Below are 26,719 nucleotides of genomic sequence, written 5' to 3'. Positions count from 1 at the left end.
GGAAGGGGGAGCACAGTGTGGGTGAGATGAGGGAAGGGGGAGCAAAGTGCGGGTGAGATGAGGGAAGGGGGGGCACAGTGCGGGTGAGATGAAGGAAGGGGGAGCACAGTGCGGGTGAGATGAAGGAAGGGGGAGCACAGTGCGGGTGAGATGAAGGAAGGGGGAGCACAGTGTGGGTGAGATGAGGGAAGGGGGAGCACAGTGCGGGTGAGGTGAAGGAAGGGGGAGCACAGTGTGGGTGAGATGAAGGAAGGGGGAGCACAGTGTGGGTGAGATGAAGGAAGGGGGAGCACAGTGCGGGTGAGATGGAGGAAGGGGGAGAACAGTGCAGGTGAGATGAAGGAAGGGGAGCACAGTGCGGGTGAGATGGAGGAAGGGGGAGCACAGTGCGGGTGAGATGAAGGAAGGGGGAGCACAGTGCGGTTGAGATGAAGGAAGGGGGAGCACAGTGAGAGTGAGATGAAGGAAGGGGGAGCACAGTGTGGGTGAGATGAGGGAAGGGGGAGAACAGTGCAGGTGAGATGAAGGAAAGGGGAGCACAGTGAGCGTGAGATGAAGGAAGGGGGAGCACAGTGCGGGTGAGATGAAGGAAAGGGGAGCACAGTGAGCGTGAGGTGAAGGAAGGGGGAGCACAGTGTGGGTGAGATGAAGGAAGGGGGAGCACAGTGTGGGTGAGATGAAGGAAGGGGGAGCACTTCAATTTGTGAGTTCATCACTCTCACCATTTGTTTACCTAATCGAGACTGCTCTGTACTAGCAGATACTGCCACAGTCGTGTGACCCGCCGTGGTCAATCCTTAACTTATCACATTGTGTTCAGTTTTGTGTGACCCGTCGTGGTCAGTTTCCCACATACTGTGATCATTCCCCCCTTTTTTACCCCAGACATTGTTGTGCCATTTAACCTCACTTGTGAAACAGCAATGTTATATCTGACACTGCATAGATCCATCGCAATCATTCAGTGCTCTATTAATATTGTTATTTGTATTCAGTAAATTAACATTATTTCAACAGAGTGTACCGTTCAGTTATTTGCATTTATGTCTCTATCATATCATTAGGAGACACCAGATCTATATATTAATACAATACATGTAACTACTGTATAGGGTGCAACGCTCCGATCCTACCATTATTTCACATCAGTGTCCCTACACTCACCCTCCTCGTAACCTCACCTCAGTGCCTCTGCCTTCTGCCTCCCTGTAGGTACCCCTCAGTGTCCCTGTCCTCACTTTCCCAGTAAGCCCCCCACAGTATCCCTATCCTTACCCTCCTTGTAACTCCCCCTCAGTGTCTCTACACTCATCCTCCTTGTAACTCCACCTCAGTTTCTCAAGAGTGACTAATTGGAGACGTGTCATAAGGACACGCCTCCTTCTAGTCAGCCACGCCCCCTTACCGGGAGCGCGCGCACATGAACACTCTGCTTGCACCTCAGCTCCCTTCCCTACCCCCGGTCTGGCAGGAACACTAATAGGAATAAAATTACAAGTCTTTGCTGCCTAAATAACGATCACAAAACACAGGGTCTCATTCAGACCCGGTCGCAAGCGCCGATGCACTCGCAACCGGGTCGATGGTCCCCACAGAGCATGCGCACGACAGAGCCAGCTCCGTCGTGTGCATGCGCGAGACCCGGCTAGCGACGGGTGCTCCGCCGCTAGGGGTCTCGTAGCAGACGGGACGAGCTGTCGTTTGCTGGGCGGGCCGGGGGCGTGCCCGGCCAAACGGAGGCGTTCCAGTCGGAACGCTTGCCGTTTGGGGACGGCCCCACTGACATCATTGCTGATGATGGTAACCCACAGCCTAGCGATCGACCAGAAGGCGGCACTTAAAAATGTAAGTGGCCACCCTCATTCAGAGCGATCGCTTGCAGCAAGCGATCGACTCTGAATGAGGTCCACAGTGTCAAACTTCCAAGTTAACAATTTCTGGTAATGGGTTGGAACTGGGACCACCCATTACCAAATGTCTAGTTTCGCCTATGGTCACTGCCAGTGATAATCAACATCAGTCACTACCGATATTCTGCAGTGTTATCCTACATCGGTCTCTATCGATATACTTCAGCATTACAGCCATGCAGCTGTCTTATCTCCCTGTCAGCTGCTAATTTCTGGTTCCTTGACCAGGGGGCCGCATCCTGCTCAATGTGAGCAGCTAAAACCCATATCCCAATTGGAGGGGTCACTGGTGAAAACCACCAATGAGTTAGACTCCGCGCCTCTGGTCAGGTCTCGTCAACACCCGGAATTAGCCGATGAGGAAGTCGTATATACTTCCTCCTCGTCTACTGCTGCTTCTTCACCTAGATACCCCGACTCCCAGTCCTCTCACTGGAAACCTCAAGGGACAGGTGGTGACAAGATCACAGCACAGCACCCTTCACCCCTCTCCCAGCACAGATCACAGCACAGCACCCCTCACCCAGAATCCTTCTACCAGAACAGCACAGATCACAGCACTCATCACCCCTCTCCCAGCACAGCACCCAGCACAAATCACAGCACTCATCACCTCTTCCAGCACAGCGCCCTTCACTCCTCTCCCAGCACAGCACCCTTCACCCCTCTCCCAGCACAGCACCGCTCTCCCAGAACAGCACAGATCACAGCACTCATCACCCAACACAGCATCCATCACTCCAGCCCCCACCCAGCACAGCACCCCCCTCTCCCAGCAGTGTCAGCACCCCTCACCTGACCCAGCATGGGTATCCCAGCACAGTACCCCCCACCTCACCCAGCACCACACACCCCTCTCCCAGTACAGCATGATGGCACCCCTCACCTGACTCAGCACCCCTATCCAAGCACAGCACCCCCCCACCCAGCACAACACCCCTCACCCCGACCATCACAGCACTCCCACTCCCTGCACAGCAGTATCAGTACCCACCCTCACTCAGCACCTCTCTCCCAACAGTGACCACCACAGCACCCCAACCCTCTCCCAGTTCAAGACTTTACTTGAGTGCAGCCTGCAGAGCCGCCCGACTCGAGGTACAGCAAGCCGCGGACGGCGGACCCGCTATTCCCGGCTCAGGCTGGCAAACTGCAGCCGTGTGATGATTGCTGGAGGCGGAGCCGTGAGATGTAACTCACCACTCCGAGCTCTGTAAAGTCCCATTGGAGGAGCTGCTGCAGGTGCACATCCCATGGCCATTTACTTATAGTTCTGAGCACATGCGCAGAAGGTCGCTCGGCGCATGCCGCCCAAGAGCCTACTAGCTTACCACTAGTCTGAACTTTCGGCCTGCCACGGCCAAAATTCCCGGGTCTCGTATGTCTGAAAGGCACCAACACATTCCCGGATTTCCGTCTCTGCAATTCACCAGGGTATTTCCCGGGACTTAAGTTTGCACTAAAAAACATTGGTGGTCAGCGGATAAATTGGTGCTCAACAAAATATGAAGGACTGTGCGATCAGGTGTACCAGCTGCTCAAATCTCATCCGTCTCCTTCCAAGGCACGATGCCGCACAAAATGGAGACTGTGCGTGTTCAGGGATACGTCAGACAAGTGACGCGGAATGGACGATCGATCGTCAGTGCCAACAGACGAACGATCTGCACAAAATCGTGTATGAAATTGGCATATCTTACCTGCAAGATCTGAAGATGTGAAGTACGACCGCGGATACGCGCACCGCATCGTGATCATGAGTGGACACACGTGATTTGGACATATTTTACACGATTTCTCGTTCCCATACGTCGAAATCGGCCAAATAATGTAAAATATTGTCTAGTGTGTACGCACCCTAAGAGACAGAGGGTAATGTGGGGGGGCACTGAGATACAGGGAAATGTATGTGTGGGGGTGTCACTAAGAGACAGAGGGTAATGTGGGGGGGGGACACTGAGATACAGGGAAATGTGTGTGTGTGTGGGGGTCACTTTGAGACTGGGAAATGTGAGGGGTCACTAAGACAGAGCAGAATGTGGGGGACTCACTGAAAGGCAGGGAAATGTGTGTGTGGGGGTGTCACTAAGAGACAGAGGGTAATGTGGGGGGGCACTGAGATACAGGGAAATGTATGTGTGGGGGTGTCACTAAGAGACAGAGGGTAATGTGGGGGGGGGGCACTGAGATACAGGGAAATGTATGTGTGGGGGTGTCACTAAGAGACAGAGGGTAATGTGGGGGGGGCACTGAGATACAGGGAAATGTATGTGTGGGGGTGTCACTAAGAGACAGAGGGTAATGTGGGGGGGCACTGAGATACAGGGAAATGTGGTGGGCAGAGCAATATCTGAGCACTGTTACCACGGGTGGTAATTGCATAGCGCTGGGCACTTAACCCGGGATCTATGACCGAGCTAAAAAATGTAATAGTTGCGGGCACTTAACCCATGAGGTAAACTCCCCCTGTAAGTTCTGCGCCAAATTGCACCAGCCCCTATTGCTGGCCATACACGTGACGATTTTTAAACACGATTTTGGCATTTTCTACAGGTTGGCCAGACCAATCGTTTGCAAAAAGTTGTATTTTGAGTCTTCTGCGACTCCGATGCGCGTCCCCGCCGTCGTCTAGTTGGATCGCAGATCAGATGGTTTTGCAGAGAGATCTCAACCGATCGTGTACGATGTGACACTTCTATGCATCTTATCCTATGGTCGTAATGACCAATCGTACACCATTTGACCACATCTTATGAAGAATTTCAAGGGAAGTATAATATTATTGGGCAGCAATATTCATTTCATTACCCATTGTGCATGGCCTTGAGCTCTGGGTATTAACTGGGCAATTCCAAGAGTTTGATTTAAACTTTTACTTTGTATTTAAGCCACCGGTACACGACATCCCGGTAAGGACAATGACACATCAACCCGAGACGCGTTCCCGAATCGTGGCGATTAGGGACATTAGTTATTGAGGCATATATGGCAATTACCATAAATGGGCCCCTAAACCTGTCTGCATGGGACTATCCATCAGCAGGAGGAGGGCAGGTCACCCAGGGGTGCAGGCTGATAACATGTATTCCAGGGACTAACAAGTAACCACTGACTGCTGGGACCACTGTCCCTGAGCCATGGGGGGCACACATCCTCACTCCTCCTGCTGCCATACACACTCATTGTCACACGGCAACCAGCAGGGGGAGCTCTCTCCGCTGCCAGCCCCGTCCGTCCCGGGATCCACCTCGGTGACGCCATGGGCCCTCGCCCCAGTTAGCTGTCCCCCGGGGCCACAGTGACGGGCGCGGCCGCAACAAGATGGCGCCGGCGGAAGTGGGTGTCAGGCGGTGACAGCGGGGGAAGATGGCGCTGCAGCCGGGCCCGGAGTACAGGAGCTCGGCGGCTGGCGTCCCCCGTACCCCCCAGCGCTGTCTGCCGGCCGCGTTCGCCCAGAGCCTGGCCGTGGTGAGTACGTGCACCGCCCTGGCCGATCCCAGCTGGCTGCAGGTGCAGATGGAGGGCCAGGGCTACGTGTACGGGCCGGCCTATGTGCTGCACCGGGGCCTCAACCTCACCGAGACCGGTAAGAGTAGGAGGGGAGCCGTGGGCATGACATACCGGGGATGGAGACAGGTCCACGATGTTATGTGTACAGAGGAGGGGGACAGGTGCACGGTGCTGTGTACAGAGGAGGGGGACAGGTGCCGGTGTTGTGTACAGGGGAGGGGGACAGGTGCCGGTGTTGTGTACAGGGGAGGGGGACAGGTGCCGGTGTTGTGTACAGGGGAGGGGGGCAGGTGCCGGTGTTGTGTACAGGGGAGGGGGGCAGGTGCACATTATGTGTGTATTTGAGAGGGTGGACGGGCATTTGGTGTTGTGTACAGGGGAGGGGGGACGATAGGTGCATGGTGCTATATGTACGGGTGGGTACATGTATTATAGATGAGACACATAATATGTGATGATCAGTGATAGGACAAGGTGACATTATTGGAGGGGTACAGTGTTATCCGTATGGTGGATGGTACAGAGGGGGAAGGCGTATAGATAAGACACTGGTGAAATACAGTCAGGTCCATAAATATTGGGACATTGACAGAATTTTCATATTTTGGCCTATTTTCACCACCACAATGGTTTTGAAATGAAACAAACAAGATGTGATTTAACTGCAGACTTTCAGATTTAATTTGAGGGTAATTACATCCAAATCAGGTGAAATGTGTAGGAATTACAACTGTTTCTATATGTGCCTCCCACTTTTTAAGGGGCCAAAAGTAATGGGACAAACTAAACAATCCTAAATCTAACTTTAACTTTTTAATACTTTGTAGCAAATCCTTTGCAGGCAATTACAGCCTGAAGTCTGGAACGCATAGACATCACCAGACGCTGGGTTTCATCCCTGGTGATGCTCTGCCAGGCCTCTACTGCTAATGTCTTCAGTTCCTGCTTGTTCTTGGGGCATTTTCCCTTCAGTTTTGTCTTCATCAAGTGAAATGCATGCTCAATCGGATTCAGGTCAGGGGAATGACTTGGCCATTGCATAACATTCCACTTTTTAGCCTTAAAAAACTCTTTGGTTGCTTTTGCAGTATGCTTCGGGTCATTGTCCATCTGCACTGTGAAGCACCATCCAATGAGTTCTGAAACATTTGACTGAATATGAGCATATAATATTGCCCGAAACACTTCAGAATTCATTCTGCTGCTTTTATCAGCAGTCACATCATCAATAAATACAAGGGAACCAGTTCCATTGGCAGCCATACATGCCCACGCCATGACACTACCACCACCATGCTTCAATTATGAGGTGGTATGTTTTGGATCATGAGCAGTTCCTTCCCTTCTCCATACTCTTCTCTTCCCATCACTCTGGTACAAGTTGATCTTTGTCTCATCTGTCCATAGGATGTTGTTCCAGAACTGTAATGGCTTTTTTAGATGTTGTTTGGCAAACTATAATCTGGTCTTCCTGTTTTTGTGGCTCACCAATGGTTTGCATCTTGTGGTTAACCCTCTATATTCACTCTTGTGAAGTCTTCTCTTGATTGTTGACTTTGTTGATACATCTACCTCCTGGAGAGTGTTCTTGATTTGGCCAACTGTTGTGAAGGGGTTTTTCTTCACAAGGGAAATAATTCTTTTGTCATCCACCACAGTTGTTTTCCGGGTCTTTTGTTGTTGTTGAGCTCTCCGGTGCGTTCTTTCTTTTTAAGAATGTTCCAAACAGTTGATTTGGCCACACCTAATGTTTTTGCTAACTCTCTGATGGGTTAATTTTGATTTTTCAGCCTAATGATGGCTTGCTTTAACTGATAGTGACAGCTCTTTGGATCTCATATTGAGAGTTGACAGCAACTGATTCCAAATGCAAATGTCACACCTAGAATCAACTCCAGACCTGTTATCTGCTTAATTGATAATGAAATAACGAGGGAATAGCCCACACCTGTTCATGAAATAGCTTTAGAGTTGATAGTCCCATTACTTTTGGCCCCTTAAAAAGTGGGAGGCACATATTGAAACTGTTGTAATTCCTACACCGTTCACCCGATTTGAATGTAATTACCCTCAAATTAAATCTGAAAGTCTGCAGTTAAAGCACATATTGTTTGTTTCATTTCAAAACCATTGTGGTGGTGAATAGAGGCAAAAATATGAAAATTCTGTCAATGTCCCAATATTTATGGACCTGACTATATGTGATAATCAGTGATAGGAGGCGGTGACATGAATATTGGGAGGGGGATCGGTGTAATACATATGGTATATGGGAGGAGGTGACATACATTTTTTTAAGATATACAGTAGTGTTACCTAGAGTGGATGGGACAGGTCATAGATGAGATATTGGTATAATATGTTCTAATCAATGATTGAAGGCAGAGATGTGAATATTGGCCGAATACAGTATTATACGTAGAGTGGAAGGTACAGGGGGACAGGTGTATAGATGAGATACTGGTATAATATGTATAAATCAGTGATAGGATGATGTGAGGGGTATGATGGATGGTACAGGGGGACAGGTGTATAGTTGAGATACTGGTATAATATGTATAAATCAGTGATAGGATGATGTGAGGGGTACGGTATTATACGTATGGTGGATGGTACAGGGGGACAGGTGTATAGATGAGATACTGGTATAATATGTATAAATCAGTGATAGGATGATGTGAGGGGTACACTATTATACGTATGGTGGATGGTACAGGGGGACAGGTGTATAGATGAGATACTGGTATAATATGTATAAATCAGTGATAGGATGATGTGAGGGGTACAGTATTATACGTATGGTGGATGGTACAGGGGGACAGGTGTATAGATGAGACACTGGTATAATATGTATAAATCAGTGATAGATGACGTGAGGGGTACAGTATTATACGTATGGTGGATGGTACAGGGGGACAGGTGTATAGATGAGACACTGGTATAATATGTATAAATCAGTGATAGGATGATGTGAGGGGTACAGTATTATACGTATGGTGGATGGTACAGGGGGACAGGTGTATAGATGAGACACTGGTATAATATGTATAAATCAGTGATAGGATGATGTGAGGGGTACAGTATTATACGTATGGTGGATGGTATAGGGGGACAGGTGTATAGATGAGATACTGGTATAATATGTATAAATCAGTGATAGGATGATGTGAGGGGTACAGTATTATACGTATGGTGGATGGTACAGGGGGACAGGTGTATAGATGAGACACTGGTATAATATGTATAAATCAGTGATAGGATGATGTGAGGGGTACAGTATTATACGTATGGTGGATGGTACAGGGGGACAGGTGTATAGATGAGACACTGGTATAATATGTATAAATCAGTGATAGGATGACGTGAGGGGTACACTATTATACGTATGGTGGATGGTACAGAGGGACAGGTGTATACATGAGACACTGGATAAATCAGTGATAGGATGATGTGAGGGGTACAGTATTATACGTATGGTGGATGGTACAGGGGGACAGGTGTATAGATGAGATACTGGTATAATATGTATAAATCAGTGATAGGATGATGTGAGGGGTACAGTATTATTCGTATGGTGGATGGTACAGGGGGACAAGTGTATGGATGAGATACTGGTATAATATGTATAAATCAGTGATAGGATTATGTGAGGGGTACAGTATTATACGTATGGTGGACGGTACAGGGGGACAGGTGTATAGATGTTACACTGGTATAATATGTATTAATCAGTGATAGGATGATGTGAGGGGTACAGTATTATACGTATGGTGGATGGTACAGAGGGACAGGTGTATAGATGAGACACTGGTATAATATGTATAAATCAGTGATAGGATGACGTGATGGGTACAGTATTATACGTATGGTGGATGGTACAGGGGGACCGGTGTATAGATGAGATACTGGTATAATATGTATAAATCAGTGATAGGATGATGTGAGGGGTACAGTATTATACGTATGGTGGATGGTACAGGGGGACCGGTGTATAGATGAGATACTGGTATAATATGTATAAATCAGTGATAGGATGATGTGAGGGGTACAGTATTATACGTATGGTGGATGGTACAGGGGGACCGGTGTATAGATGAGACACTGGTATAATATGTATAAATCAGTGATAGGATGATGTGAGGGGTACAGTATTATACGTATGGTGGATGGTACAGGGGGACCGGTGTATAGATGAGACACTGGTATAATATGTTTAAATCAGTGATAGGATGATGTGAGGGGTACAGTATTATACGTATGGTGGATGGTACAGGGGGACAGGTGTATAGATGAGACACTGGTATAATATGTTTAAATCAGTGATAGGATGATGTGAGGGGTACAGTATTATACGTATGGTGGATGGTACAGGGGGACAGGTGTATAGATGAGATACTTGTATAATATGTATAAATCAGTGATAGGATGATGTGAGGGGTACAGTATTATACGTATGGTGGATGGTACAGGGGACAGGTGTATAGATGAGACACTGGTATAATATGTATAAATCAGTGATAGGATGATGTGAGGGGTACAGTATTATACATATGGTGGATGGTACAGGGGGACAAGTGTATGGATGAGATACTGGTATAATATGTATAAATCAGTGATAGGATGATGTGAGGGGTACTGTATTATACGTATGGTGGATGGTACAGGGGGACAGGTGTATAGATGAGACACTGGTATAATATGTATAAATCAGTGATAGGATGATGTGAGGGGTACACTATTATACGTATGGTGGATGGTACAGAGGGACAGGTGTATAGATGAGACACTGGTATAATATGTATAAATCAGTGATAGGATGACGTGAGGGGTACAGTATTATACGTATGGTGGATGGTACAGAGGGACAGGTGTATAGATGAGACACTGGTATAATATGTTTAAATCAGTGATAGGATGATGTGAGGGGTACAGTATTATACGTATGGTGGATGGTACAGGGGGACAGGTGTATAGATGTTACACTGGTATAATATGTATAAATCAGTGATAGGATGATGTGAGGTGTACAGTATTATACGTATGGTGGATGGTACAGGGGGACAGGTGTATAGATGACACTGGTATAATATGTATAAATCAGTGATAGGATGATGTGAGGTGTACAGTATTATACGTATGGTGGATGGTACAGGGGGACAGGTGTATAGATGAGACACTGGTATAATATGTATAAATCAGTGATAGGATGACGTGAGGGGTACAGTATTATACGTATGGTGGATGGTACAGGGGGACAGGTGTATAGATGAGACACTGGTATAATATGTATAAATCAGTGATAGGATGATGTGAGGGGTACGGTATTATACGTATGGTGGATGGTACAGGTGGACAGGTGTATACATGAGACACTGGTATGATATGTATAAATCAGTGATAGGATGATATGAGGGGTACGGTATTATACGTATGGTGGATGGTACAGGGGGACAGGTGTATAGATGAGATACTGGTATGATATGTATAAATCAGTGATAAGATGATGTGAGGGGTACGGTATTATACGTATGGTGGATGGTACAGGGGGACAGGTGTATAGATGAGATACTGGTATGATATGTATAAATCAGTGATAAGATGATGTGAGGGGTACGGTATTATACGTATGGTGGATGGTACAGGGGGACAGGTGTATAGATGAGACACTGGTATAATATGTATAAATCAGTGATAGGATGATGTGAGGGGTACAGTATTATACGTATGGTGGATGGTACAGGGGGACAGGTGTATAGATGAGACACTGGTATAATATGTATAAATCAGTGATAGGATGATGTGAGGGTTACGGTATTATACGTATGGTGGATGGTACAGGGGGACAGGTGTATAGATGAGACACTGGTATGATATGTATAAATCAGTGATAAGATGATGTGAGGGGTACGGTATTATACGTATGGTGGATGGTACAGGGGGACAGGTGTATAGATGAGACACTGGTATAATATGTATAAATCAGTGATAGGATGATGTGAGGGGTACAGTATTATACGTATGGTGGATGGTACAGGGGGACAGGTGTATAGATGAGACACTGGTATAATATGTATAAATCAGTGATAGGATGATGTGAGGGGTACAGTATTATACGTATGGTGGATGGTACAGGGGGACAGGTGTATAGATGAGACACTGGTATAATATGTATAAATCAGTGATAGGATGATGTGAGGGGTACAGTATTATACGTATGGTGGATGGTACAGGGGGACAGGTGTATAGATGAGACACTGGTATAATATGTATAAATCAGTGATAGGATGATGTGAGGGGTACAGTATTATACGTATGGTGGAACAGGGGGACAGGTATATGGATGAGACACTGGTATAATATGTATAAATCAGTGATAGGATGATGTGAGGGGTACAGTATTATACGTATGGTGGATGGTACAGGGGGACAGGTGTATAGATGATACAGGTATAATATGTATAAATCAGTGATAGCATGATGTGAGGGGTACAGTATTATACGTATGGTGGATGGTACAGGGGGACAGGTGTATAGATGATACTTGTATAATATGTATAAATCAGTGATAGCATGATGTGAGGGGTACAGTATTATACGTATGGTGGATGGTACAGGGGGACAGGTGTATAGATGAGACACTGGTATAATATGTATAAATCAGTGATAGGATGATGTGAGGGGTACAGTATTATACGTATGGTGGATGGTACAGGGGGACCGGTGTATAGATGAGACACTGGTATAATATGTATAAATCAGTGATAGGATGATGTGAGGGGTACAGTATTATACGTATGGTGGATGGTACAGGGGGACAGGTGTATAGATGAGATACTGGTATAATATGTATAAATCAGTGATAGGATGATGTGAGGGGTACAGTATTATACGTATGGTGGATGGTACAGGGGGACAGGTGTATAGATGAGATACTGGTATAATATGTATAAATCGGTGATAGGATGATGTGAGGGGTACAGTATTATACGTATGGTGGATGGTACAGGGGGACCGGTGTTTAGATGAGATACTGGTATAATATGTATAAATCAGTGATAGGATGATGTGAGGGGTACAGTATTATACGTATGGTGGATGGTACAGGGGACAGGTGTATAGATGAGACACTGGTATAATATGTATAAATCAGTGATAGGATGATGTGAGGGGTACAGTATTATACGTATGGTGGATGGTACAGGGGGACTGGTGTATAGATGAGACACTGGTATAGTATGTATAAATCAGTGATAGGATGATGTGAGGGGTACAGTATTATACGTATGGTGGATGGTACAGGGGGACCGGTGTATAGATGAGATACTGGTATAATATGTTTAAATCAGTGATAGGATGATGTGAGGGGTACAGTATTATACGTATGGTGGATGGTACAGGGGGACCGGTGTATAGATGAGATACTGGTATAATATGTATAAATCAGTGATAGGATGATGTGAGGGGTACAGTATTATACGTATGGTGGATGGTACAGGGGGACAGGTGTATAGATGTTACACTGGTATAATATGTATAAATCAGTGATAGGATGATGTGAGGGGTACGGTATTATACGTATGGTGGATGGTACAGGGGGACAGGTGTATAGATGAGACACTGGTATAATATGTATAAATCAGTGATAGGATGATGTGAGGGGTACAGTATTATACGTATGGTGGATGGTACAGGGGGACAGGTGTATAGATGAGACACTGGTATAATATGTATAAATCAGTGATAGGATGATGTGAGGGGTACAGTATTATACGTATGGTGGATGGTACAGGGGGACAGGTGTATACATGAGACACTGGTATGATATGTATAAATCAGTGATAGCATGATATGAGGGTTAAGGTATTATACGTATGGTGGATGGTACAGGGGGACAGGTGTATAGATGTTACACTGGTATAATATGTATAAATCAGTGATAGGATGATGTGAGGTGTACAGTATTATACGTATGGTGGATGGTACAGGGGGACAGGTGTATAGATGACACTGGTATAATATGTATAAATCAGTGATAGGATGATGTGAGGTGTACAGTATTATACGTATGGTGGATGGTACAGGGGGACAGGTGTATAGATGAGACACTGGTATAATATGTATAAATCAGTGATAGGATGACGTGAGGGGTACAGTATTATACGTATGGTGGATGGTACAGGGGGACAGGTGTATAGATGAGACACTGGTATAATATGTATAAATCAGTGATAGGATGATGTGAGGGGTACGGTATTATACGTATGGTGGATGGTACAGGTGGACAGGTGTATACATGAGACACTGGTATGATATGTATAAATCAGTGATAGGATGATATGAGGGGTACGGTATTATACGTATGGTGGATGGTACAGGGGGACAGGTGTATAGATGAGATACTGGTATGATATGTATAAATCAGTGATAAGATGATGTGAGGGGTACGGTATTATACGTATGGTGGATGGTACAGGGGGACAGGTGTATAGATGAGATACTGGTATGATATGTATAAATCAGTGATAAGATGATGTGAGGGGTACGGTATTATACGTATGGTGGATGGTACAGGGGGACAGGTGTATAGATGAGACACTGGTATAATATGTATAAATCAGTGATAGGATGATGTGAGGGGTACAGTATTATACGTATGGTGGATGGTACAGGGGGACAGGTGTATAGATGAGACACTGGTATAATATGTATAAATCAGTGATAGGATGATGTGAGGGTTACGGTATTATACGTATGGTGGATGGTACAGGGGGACAGGTGTATAGATGAGACACTGGTATGATATGTATAAATCAGTGATAAGATGATGTGAGGGGTACGGTATTATACGTATGGTGGATGGTACAGGGGGACAGGTGTATAGATGAGACACTGGTATAATATGTATAAATCAGTGATAGGATGATGTGAGGGGTACAGTATTATACGTATGGTGGATGGTACAGGGGGACAGGTGTATAGATGAGACACTGGTATAATATGTATAAATCAGTGATAGGATGATGTGAGGGGTACAGTATTATACGTATGGTGGATGGTACAGGGGGACAGGTGTATAGATGAGACACTGGTATAATATGTATAAATCAGTGATAGGATGATGTGAGGGGTACAGTATTATACGTATGGTGGATGGTACAGGGGGACAGGTGTATAGATGAGACACTGGTATAATATGTATAAATCAGTGATAGGATGATGTGAGGGGTACAGTATTATACGTATGGTGGAACAGGGGGACAGGTATATGGATGAGACACTGGTATAATATGTATAAATCAGTGATAGGATGATGTGAGGGGTACAGTATTATACGTATGGTGGATGGTACAGGGGGACAGGTGTATAGATGATACAGGTATAATATGTATAAATCAGTGATAGCATGATGTGAGGGGTACAGTATTATACGTATGGTGGATGGTACAGGGGGACAGGTGTATAGATGATACTTGTATAATATGTATAAATCAGTGATAGCATGATGTGAGGGGTACAGTATTATACGTATGGTGGATGGTACAGGGGGACAGGTGTATAGATGAGACACTGGTATAATATGTATAAATCAGTGATAGGATGATGTGAGGGGTACAGTATTATACGTATGGTGGATGGTACAGGGGGACCGGTGTATAGATGAGACACTGGTATAATATGTATAAATCAGTGATAGGATGATGTGAGGGGTACAGTATTATACGTATGGTGGATGGTACAGGGGGACAGGTGTATAGATGAGATACTGGTATAATATGTATAAATCAGTGATAGGATGATGTGAGGGGTACAGTATTATACGTATGGTGGATGGTACAGGGGGACAGGTGTATAGATGAGATACTGGTATAATATGTATAAATCGGTGATAGGATGATGTGAGGGGTACAGTATTATACGTATGGTGGATGGTACAGGGGGACCGGTGTTTAGATGAGATACTGGTATAATATGTATAAATCAGTGATAGGATGATGTGAGGGGTACAGTATTATACGTATGGTGGATGGTACAGGGGACAGGTGTATAGATGAGACACTGGTATAATATGTATAAATCAGTGATAGGATGATGTGAGGGGTACAGTATTATACGTATGGTGGATGGTACAGGGGGACTGGTGTATAGATGAGACACTGGTATAGTATGTATAAATCAGTGATAGGATGATGTGAGGGGTACAGTATTATACGTATGGTGGATGGTACAGGGGGACCGGTGTATAGATGAGATACTGGTATAATATGTTTAAATCAGTGATAGGATGATGTGAGGGGTACAGTATTATACGTATGGTGGATGGTACAGGGGGACCGGTGTATAGATGAGATACTGGTATAATATGTATAAATCAGTGATAGGATGATGTGAGGGGTACAGTATTATACGTATGGTGGATGGTACAGGGGGACAGGTGTATAGATGTTACACTGGTATAATATGTATAAATCAGTGATAGGATGATGTGAGGGGTACGGTATTATACGTATGGTGGATGGTACAGGGGGACAGGTGTATAGATGAGACACTGGTATAATATGTATAAATCAGTGATAGGATGATGTGAGGGGTACAGTATTATACGTATGGTGGATGGTACAGGGGGACAGGTGTATAGATGAGACACTGGTATAATATGTATAAATCAGTGATAGGATGATGTGAGGGGTACAGTATTATACGTATGGTGGATGGTACAGGGGGACAGGTGTATACATGAGACACTGGTATGATATGTATAAATCAGTGATAGCATGATATGAGGGTTAAGGTATTATACGTATGGTGGATGGTACAGGGGGACAGGTGTATAGATGAGATACTGGTATAATATGTATAAATCAGTGATAAGATGATGTGAGGGGTACGGTATACGTATGGTGGATGGTACAGGGGGACAGGTGTATAGATGAGACACTGGTATAATATGTATAAATCAGTGATAGGATGATGTGAGGGGTACAGTATTATACGTATGGTGGATGGTACAGGGGGACAGGTGTATAGATGAGACACTGGTATAATATGTATAAATCAGTGATAGGATGATGTGAGGGGTACAGTATTATACGTATGGTGGATGGTACAGGGGGACAGGTGTATAGATGAGACACTGGTATAATATGTATAAATCAGTGATAGGATGATGTGAGGGGTACAGTATTATACGTATGGTGGATGGTACAGGGGGACAGGTGTATAGATGAGACACTGGTATAATATGTATAAATCAGTGATAGGATGATGTGAGGGGTACAGTATTATACGTATGGTGGAACAGGGGGACAGGTATATGGATGAGACACTGGTATAATATGTATAAATCAGTGATAGGATGATGTGAGGGGTACAGTATTATACGTATGGTGGATGGTACAGGGGGACAGGTGTATAGATGAGACACTGGTATAATATGTATAAATCAGTGATAGGATGATGTGAGGGGTACAGTATTATACGTATGGTGGATGGTACAGGGGGACAGGTGTATAGATGAGACACTGGTATAATATGTATAAATCAGTGATAGGATGATGTGAGGGGTACAGTATTATACGTATGGTGGATGGTACAGGGGGACAGGTGTATAGATGAGATACTGGTATAAATCGGTGATAGGATGATGTGAGGGGTACAGTATTATACGTATGGTGGATGGTACAGGGGGACCGGTGTTTAGATGAGATACTGGTATAATATGTATAAATCAGTGATAGGATGATGTGAGGTGTACAGTATTATACGTATGGTGGATGGTACAGGGGGACAGGTGTATAGATGAGACACTGGTATAATATGTATAAATCAGTGATAGGATGATGTGAGGGGTACAGTATTATACGTATGGTGGATGGTACAGGGGGACAGGTGTATAGATGAGACACTGGTATAATATGTATAAATCAGTGATAGGATTATGTGAGGGGTTCAGTATTATACGTATGGTGGATGGTACAGGGGGACAGGTGTATAGATGAGACACTGGTATAATATGTATAAATCAGTGATAGGATTATGTGAGGGGTTCAGTATTATACGTATGGTGGATGGTACAGGGGGACAGGTGTATAGATGAGACACTGGTATAATATGTTTAAATCAGTGATAGGATGATGTGAGGGGTACAGTATTATACGTATGGTGGATGGTACAGGGGGACAGGTGTATAGATGAGATACTTGTATAATATGTATAAATCAGTGATAGGATGATGTGAGGGGTACAGTATTATACGTATGGTGGATGGTACAGGGGGACAGGTGTATAGATGAGATACTTGTATAATATGTATAAATCAGTGATAGGATGATGTGAGGGGTTCAGTATTATACGTATGGTAGATGGTATAGGGGGACTGGTGTATAGATGAGACACTGGTATAATATGTATAAATCAGTGATAGATGACGTGAGGGGTACAGTATTATACGTATGGTGGATGGTATAGGGGGACTGGTGTATAGATGAGACACTGGTATAATATGTATAAATCAGTGATAGATGACGAGAGGGTTACAGTATTATACGTATGGTGGATGGTACAGGGGGACAGGTGTATAGATGAGATACTGGTATAATATGTATAAATCAGTGATAGGATGACGTGAGGGGTACAGTATTATACGTATGGTGGATGGTACAGGGGGACAGGTGTATAGATGAGACACTGGTATAATATGTATAAATCAGTGATAGGATGATGTGAGGGGTACAGTATTATACGTATGGTGGATGGTACAGGGGGACAGGTGTATAGATGAGACACTGGTATAATATGTTTAAATCAGTGATAGGATGATGTGAGGGGTACAGTATTATACGTATGGTGGATGGTACAGAGGGACAGGTGTATAGATGAGATACTCGTATAATATGTATAAATCAGTGATAGGATGATGTGAGGGGTACCGTATTATACGTATGGTGGATGGTACAGGGGGACAGGTGTATAGATGAGACACTGGTATAATATGTATAAATCAGTGATAGGATGATGTGAGGTGTACAGTATTATACGTATGGTGGACGGTACAGGGGGACAGGTGTATAGATGTTACACTGGTATAATATGTATTAATCAGTGATAGGATGATGTGAGGGGTACAGTATTATACGTCTGGTGGACGGTACAGGGGGACAGGTGTATAGATGAGACACTGGTATAATATGTATAAATCAGTGATAGGCTGATGTGAGGGGTACAGTATTATACGTATGGTGGATGGTACAGGGGGACAGGTGTATAGATGTTACACTGGTATAATATGTATAAATCAGTGATAGGATGATGTGAGGGGTACACTATTATACGTATGGTGGATGGTACAGAGGGACAGGTGTATAGATGAGACACTGGTATAATATGTATAAATCAGTGATAGGATGATGTGAGGGGTACACTATTATACGTATGGTGGATGGTACAGGGGGACAGGTGTATAGATGAGACACTGGTATAATATGTATAAATTAGTGATAGGATGATGTGAGGGGTTCAGTATTATACGTTTGGTGGATGGTATAGGGGGACTGGTGTATAGATGAGATACTGGTATAATATGTATAAATCAGTGATAGATGACGTGAGGGGTACAGTATTATACGTATGGTGGATGGTACAGGGGGACAGGTGTATAGATGAGATACTGGTATAATATGTATGAATCAGTGATAGGATGACGTGAGGGGTACAGTATTATACGTATGGTGGATGGTACAGGGGGACAGGTGTATAGATGAGATACTGGTATAATATGTATAAATCAGTGATAGGATGACGTGAGGGGTACAGTATTATACGTATGGTGGATGGTACAGGGGGACAGGTGTATAGATGAGATACTGGTTTAATATGTATAAATCAGTGATAGGATGACGTGAGGGGTACAGTATTATACGTATGGTGGATGGTACAGAGGGACAGGTGTATAGATGAGATACTGGTATAATATGTATAAATCAGTGATAGGATGATGTGAGGGGTACAGTATTATACGTATGGTGGATGGTACAGGGGGACAGGTGTATAGATGAGACACTGGTATAATATGTATAAATCAGTGATAGGATGATGTGAGGGGTACACTATTATACGTATGGTGGATGGTACAGGGGGACAGGTGTATAGATGAGACACTGGTATAATATGTATAAATTAGTGATAGGATGATGTGAGGGGTTCAGTATTATACGTTTGGTGGATGGTATAGGGGGACTGGTGTATAGATGAGATACTGGTATAATATGTATAAATCAGTGATAGATGACGTGAGGGGTACAGTATTATACGTATGGTGGATGGTACAGGGGGACAGGTGTATAGATGAGATACTGGTATAATATGTATGAATCAGTGATAGGATGACGTGAGGGGTACAGTATTATACGTATGGTGGATGGTACAGGGGGACAGGTGTATAGATGAGATACTGGTATAATATGTATAAATCAGTGATAGGATGACGTGAGGGGTACAGTATTATACGTATGGTGGATGGTACAGGGGGACAGGTGTATAGATGAGATACTGGTTTAATATGTATAAATCAGTGATAGGATGACGTGAGGGGTACAGTATTATACGTATGGTGGATGGTACAGAGGGACAGGTGTATAGATGAGATACTGGTATAATATGTATAAATCAGTGATAGGATGATGTGAGGGGTACAGTATTATACGTATGGTGGATGGTACAGGGGGACAGGTGTATAAATGAGATGCATTGCTGATGGGGATAAGTAAAATTGTCCTTCATTTATAGGGTACCACATGTGGTCCTCAGCGCTGTACAGAGGGTAAATAACAATATAGTACATAGTAACACAGTAATATACTGATAACAAATGGCACTGCAACTCTCTGAGCTGTTATTGATGCACGGGGGGAATATTCAGCGCAAGCTGAGACCTATACCATAGGTTTGGGTGCAACATACTGACTCCGTGCCAATGAAAGACAGGGAAGGGATGGAGCCCTGGGGCAGGGAGCTCGAGGAGGAGGTGACGAGTGTAACCAGAGAGCACTATTGGTAGGTGATGAAGCAGGAGGGATGAGGGCCCTGCCAGTAAGAGCTCACAAACTAAAGAGAAGATAAAGGAATGACACAGGGGGAGCTGAGAACAATAGCTTAATAGTTTTCTGAGGCTAATTGAAGCAATTAACAATTTGTATACCTGTACTTACATTGAATTTTCCAGGTATCCGGCGGGAGCAGCTTAACAAATACCGCAATATTAATGGGAGCATATATAAGTATTTCCTATTTCAGTTGAAGCTTTTTCACAACTTTCTTAGTGAGTAACAGAGGCCCTGATTCAGAGCCTCTGAAAGAGCGCTCGCTCTGAATCAGGGTGTTTTATTTTGTATTTTTTTGGGAGCGGCCTCCTGGCCACTCTCATAGCTGTGGGTGACCACCCACAGCTATAGCAAGCGGCCAGGTTGATGGTCGCGATGGTCAAGACCATCATGACCATCGGGCTTGTGACGAGACCCTTGTGGTAGGGTCTTGTTGCTGCAAGCCCCAGAGAGATTTCGGCTCTAACAGAGCCGGAAGCTTTCTCACTGACATCACTGGTGATGTCAGTGGGCCCGCCCACCAAACGGGGCGAGCTGTCACTCACCATCGACAGCTCGCCCCCTTTGGTGCGAGACCCGGAGCGACGGAGCACCCGTCGCTAGCTGGGTCTCGCGCGTGCACACGACGGAGCTGGCTCCGTCGTGCGCATACCCAGTGGGAAAACATCGACCCGGTTGCGTGCGCTCAGCGCTTGCGACTGGGTCTGAATCAGGCCCAATGATCATTAAGCTTTAAGGCTGCATGTAGCGTTCTGAGAGATGTAATGCAATACACCAGTCACTTGCTACTTTCGGACCACTTCGGCACAACCTCTTCCCACTTACACTACGCACACACAGACCTTTTATAGTTCTTTTCTAATCAGCCGGGGTATTACTATTACCATGAGTTACATAACGTGATGCACCCATTACTGTCTCCTTCACACCAACCAGCGTAGACACCTGAAAGCGCGAGCAATGGGCTGATTCTGACATTATCTGTGAAGTTTAGTTATAATGTGTATTATGTTTAGCTGTTTACTGGGTGCCTTTGTCTTTGGAAAGGTCCGCACCATCTCCTCTATGAGAAGGGTCTGTGTATCCTGGTCCTGATCCTGACCTGCTGCTATATCAGCATCGTAATCGGTTTCTCCGCCTTCGTTCTCGACTTCCTGGACACCCGCTTCAAAAGCATAATGGGGAGGAAAGTTTCTCCTTTCCTTCATTTCACCACTGGTAACTATCCTTAATGTGACATAAACTGGGGCAAACAGCTGAGATGCTTCCTTCTACAATTAGTTTCCCTATATTGGCAGTTTTAATTTGGTTGTTTTTTTTTAATTCCTAATGAAAATACTGAGAAATTCCTGCATAATAATGTTTATTGTGGGTCTGCATCTATATACTATGTAAGTGTTAGTAGGGGATCCGATCAAATGCCTACAGACAAGTGTCGATATCCTAACCCCGACGGGATGCCCGCGTCCGGATTCTTACCACCAGGATCCAGAGCGCCGGTATCCCATAGCTAACCCGCTAATAAGACCACACGCATACATTCTGCAGATTTTGTCACATCATCATCTTGTCTCCCCCCAATCCCCCCTGTCAGTCTTACTTCTATTGGTGTGATTATGACCGTCACAGCGGTGTGCAGCTCCCTGGGGGGGGGGGGGGGGGGGGTCTGGATTGCAGGAATCCTTTTTGGGATCTCAGTAGTGTTGTGGAATGGATATATAACATACCGGACTAGTAGTAATAGCCTCTGAGTTGATGAAAGTGCAGATTTTTCAGCAATTGAGCAACGGATATAAAGTTGGTTTTGCTTTTAAAAAAAAAAAAATTGCCACTTTAAATCCAGATCTATTATCACGGGAAAATCGGCACCCCCAACAAACCAAACGCTATTGCACTCAGCTTTTACATTTGTTCCTTGTTTAACGAAACGCGTCTCCTTTTCCTTGTTCAAGAGCTGAATACCATCTGTGGCTGCTTCCGCTTTACCCTAAGGAGGGAGGGGAATTAAATTCCGGGAATGGCACATCTCGTCTATCTACATCGCAAGTTTTGCCTTGTGCACCGTAGAGCTGCACAGGGTAAAACTTGTGATTTCTCCTGTATGGTAACTGGCCGATGTGAGCCCAGCTGATAATCACAGGGATGATCGGTGGCATATTTCCAGTAATTGAATCCCCCCCCCTCCCCCATGACTGCGCCAAGTTCTATGTTAGAATCTGATGCCCTGGCGGGGCGTACTATCACTCATAACAGCCAATCGGAATGCCTGATTTCATGTTCTGAACTGTACTAGAAAAATGACAGCTCCATTTTTCGATTTTCCTTAAATACTGTTCCGTACTTAACCTAATGTGCATTTGTGCCATTGTGAGCACTTACATGTGGCCAATCCCTCTTATCTATCTACAAAATGTTTATAGCCTCGTTTTGCCACATTTGAAGAAAGGGAACCTCAATGCTTTCCATCTAAGCTGTTTCTTAGCGGAAGCGTAATCAACCTCCTGTGCATCCTGATCAGATGGCCTTTTGGTAGAAAATCCCCTTATACCATATTGTATGCAGGCTGCTGTTTTAGTTAAATATATTTTCTGACGTAATATCTACCTAATTGTACTGAGGACCCTCTCATCCCTTTGTATTCTGCTTTCTGCACATGTCACATCCCAAGTAAGTGTTTGTACAGTACACCAGGATGCACAGGAGCTACATAAATAAGATCATTTCCCTTTACTACATCCAAGACCTCTGGCATCTCCTGGCTTTCCTTTAATTTCTGAAGCTCGGGACCCTTCATACGATGGCGCGACCCGATACATCGCGGCAGCAGTACATGCTGCACGATTGGGCGTACGACGGCGCGATGTGTCGTTACATGCTGCACGTAACAGCACCGCGTCGTTCATTACATCGCCTCATCAGCTGTGCAGAGCAGCAGATTGGACGATGGCGATGAACGACGGATCGGGCGTATACACTATACAATGTGAACGATATATTGTTCCAATCCGTGTCGGAACGATATATCATATGATGCATTGTATATAGGGCCATATCCAATTAGCCGCGGTAAATTACCTCGCTCGGGGATATCCAACTAGCCCCGAAGTTGGCCTGACAACGGCACTTATCAGGGGTTTTTTTTTCGGGACCTGATGTGTCCCGAAAAATAATCCACTATAAGTGCCGTTTTTTTCGCCCAAAAAAGGGCGAGAACACATAGGTCCGCGAACTTTCCTATTATTTTGCTCGAAATAATAGGATAGGGAGAAAAAAATATTGGCGAAAAATCCCAGTTTTTCGCCGATCGCGGGGATCAATGAGCGCCCGAACAGTGTTCGGGGCTAATTGGATATGGCCCATAGTGTGTAACCATCCTTACACGGACAGTATACAATGTGCCCACCAGATGGCATCAGCGTTCTTGTGTATACGAAAGGCTACATATAGTGTAAAACTGTATATAAGTAGATTTCATGACCTAGGAAGCGCCTTCCCTTTGTATTTTTCCCTGTGGCACTGTGTAATATGCAGAAAACATCACATTCATAGTACACATTTGACCATTTAATTTTTGCATTCTTGTAGATTGTTTTGTTTCTTGGCTGAGTGTAATAGGAATACAGTACTGTTGGAATGCATAACTGTGTCACATGACATCTTGCATAACCCAGACTATTGGTCACGTGACATTAGTAATGTGTGTTTTTTAAAGTCCATTTTGTAGCAATTCTCTGATGTGTGTGTGAATAACAAAAACTTCTGATCACTTTGCAGTTTTGTCATCGGGGGCAGCTGTGGCTCAGTGCTCCTACCTCTACGTAGTACTCTCCCAGGAGGTGCACTTCCAGATCCTGAAGCCACCTTCAAACTATGTTACCCTGGGAGAAAGTTTTTATTTCGCCATCTGTGCTTGCGTTGCTTCCATTATCGCCACTGCCCTGAGTTTATATTGCCCTGGAAGGTACAGGAGGGAATACTACACAGCAAGTCCCACATCGCAGGCTGCTGAGACCTCTCCACTTCTACAGGAACCAGAGACCACTGACCCCCCGGGAGAGTACGGGTAACCTGCCCCCTCTGGCGTCTACGTGCTGCATGGATTGTGCAATCGAGCGGAGGACCAAATGTTATTACTTTAATCTGCACTTGTTAACAAAAGCATTTAATTTATTTGTTTGTTACACAGTATTATTTTTATGTTTCTTTTATGTGAATTTGATGGACATGCACACGTCCAGTCCCTTGTTGCCCCAATCTCACTCAGGACGTTACTACCTCCTCCTGCCTCCTCTGTACTTCTTCCCTTTTTATGTGCACTTATATTTTATATGATTTGTTATTCTGACTGTCCAGTACTGCAGAGTTTTATGGCACCTTACAAATAAACAATGATGCGCTTTTCAGACATTAGTCATGGTTGATCATAATTGCTGCACTACAGCTTTGTGGCTATTTGCGCCTGGGCATTTGCCATGGTGTATTTTGCGTGCATGTATTGACCGTGTTTTTTCTGCTGTTCCTGTGGGGTTTTTATTCTCTCCATTTTTCTCTTTTGCTCTTGTCCTCTCTTTCTCAGTGATGACATTTTCTTTGTCCATCAAGATAGATATTTTATACTAAACATGTGTTTTTGGTTTTTTTTTTGTTTTGTTTTTTTTACTAGACTGGACAAAATACTGTCTCTTCTTCAGGGTCTAAAGGGGATCCACAAGAATACCATGGGGATGTGTGTGTGTGTGGTCGGAGAGATCCGGGTACCAAACAGTTAAAGCTTTAGCTCCCAGGATGCACTGGTCGTCCTCCACATATACCCAGCCACAGGCAGATAGTTTTTCGTTTAGTGCCGGCAGGACCGGTCACGCCTTTAGACATGGGGACTGCTTAGGCAGCCCCAAGCCTTATTTTTTGAGAGTTTTTTTTTTTTTTTAATTTTATTTACCTGAGCAAGCAGCAAGGTGTCCTAATGGGTGGCTAAGGCTATCGATGGATGGGCAGAGGCACTAGAAGAGAGCCTGCCATCAAACGCTACCAGGAAACAACTGGCATACATCTCCCATATTCAGGAGACGGCCTCTTATTTGGGAGAAGCTGTGTTGTATACTGGATTCCTTGCCTCAAAGGCATCTGCGACCTCTGTAGATGCCCGCCGGGTCCTTTGGCTATGGTCCTGGAAGAGGGACACTGGACCCAAGAAGGCACTCTCATCCTTACCCTTCTCTAGAGACAGGCTTTTCACCGCAGAGTTATGGCTACTGTGGCAGCCTGAAAATCTGCCATCAGCAGCTGCCCCTAAGTCTAGGCTGTTCTCTTCTCGGTCCTTTTGCCAGGGTAAGGCCAGAGGAACTTCCTTTCCCAAGCAGTCTAGTTCTCACAAGACCACCAAGCCGCAATCCAAGCAGTCTTGGTTGACCAGACGTCCAGCTTCCAAGTCGAACGACAAATCCTCTGCCTAATAGGGAGGGCTGCCTCTTGGGGGATCCCAGGGTGGGAAGCCGACTTCTTCAATTTTCCGACTTAGCGTCAAACAACAGATGCCTGGGTCCGAGAAGTGGTCTCTCAGGGGCACGCCCTCACCTTCCTGAGGCGTCCTCCCCAGCAATTTTTTTTGTACAGGTCCCCCATCAGACCCTGTCAAAGCCCTGGCCCTCCAGGAGGCCATTCACTCCCTGCTGCATTCAGATGTGATAATGCAGTTTCCTTCGGCTCAGAGAGGAACTGATTTTAATTCAACTTTTTTTTTTTTGTTGTTTCAGAAGCCCTATGGGTCACATCGGCATATTCTGAATCGCAAACCCCTCAACAAATTTATCAGAGTGCCCAAGTTCTGCATGGAAACTCTACAATCAATTGTCCTGGCAGTGGAGCCTGGGGATTTCATGGTTTCTCGGGACGTTCAGGATGCATACCTGCATTTATCTATTACTCCAACCCACCATCTGTTCCTACGGTTTGCTGTTCTGCAGCAACACTACTAATTTCGGGCACTGCCCTTTGGTCTGTCAACAGCCCCTCGGATATTTACCAAAAGAATGGCCATTATGGCGGCTCACCTCAGGCGCCAGAGAGTCGGAATCCTGCCATACCTAGACGACCTCTTAATCTTGGCACACTCTCCGGTTGTATTACAACGCCATCTCCAGCTGACCGTGGACTGCCTGCAACCACACGGCTGGCTTATCATTTGGAAAAAGTCCTCCATATCTC

At 45.0% G+C, this 26,719-nt stretch overlaps 1 protein-coding gene across 1 annotated transcript; it reads left to right on the top strand.

The window, feature by feature from the left end:
• The first annotated feature begins 5,119 nt into the window (after nucleotides 1-5,119).
• On the top strand, nucleotides 5,120-24,918 carry LOC148501133 (transmembrane protein 127-like). The gene is made up of 3 exons (XM_088450885.1): nucleotides 5,120-5,496; nucleotides 21,563-21,733; nucleotides 24,290-24,918. Exons 1-3 carry the CDS (start codon nucleotides 5,277-5,279, stop codon nucleotides 24,580-24,582), a joined length of 684 nt encoding a protein of 227 aa, XP_088307011.1. The 5' UTR covers nucleotides 5,120-5,276; the 3' UTR covers nucleotides 24,583-24,918.
• The last annotated feature ends 1,801 nt before the right edge of the window (nucleotides 24,919-26,719 follow it).

This window comes from Taudactylus pleione, unplaced genomic scaffold, assembly GCF_031769625.1.
Source record: "Taudactylus pleione unplaced genomic scaffold, aTauple2 ptg000533l, whole genome shotgun sequence".
Taxonomy (NCBI): Eukaryota; Metazoa; Chordata; class Amphibia; order Anura; family Myobatrachidae; genus Taudactylus; species Taudactylus pleione.
Note: the sequence above shows the minus strand (reverse complement) of the source record. Positions and strands in the feature narration are given on the sequence as shown.

Bases quoted from the DNA above. Each gene is read 5' to 3' on its own strand.
- LOC148501133 (XM_088450885.1), top strand. From the start codon at position 5,277: ATGGCGCTGCAGCCGGGCCCGGAGTACAGGAGCTCGGCGGCTGGCGTC. The intron at 5,497-21,562 runs GTAAGAGTAGGA...GTCTTTGGAAAG, and splicing joins CCTCAACCTCACCGAGACCG to GTCCGCACCATCTCCTCTAT. The intron at 21,734-24,289 runs GTAACTATCCTT...ATCACTTTGCAG, and splicing joins TTTCCTTCATTTCACCACTG to TTTTGTCATCGGGGGCAGCT.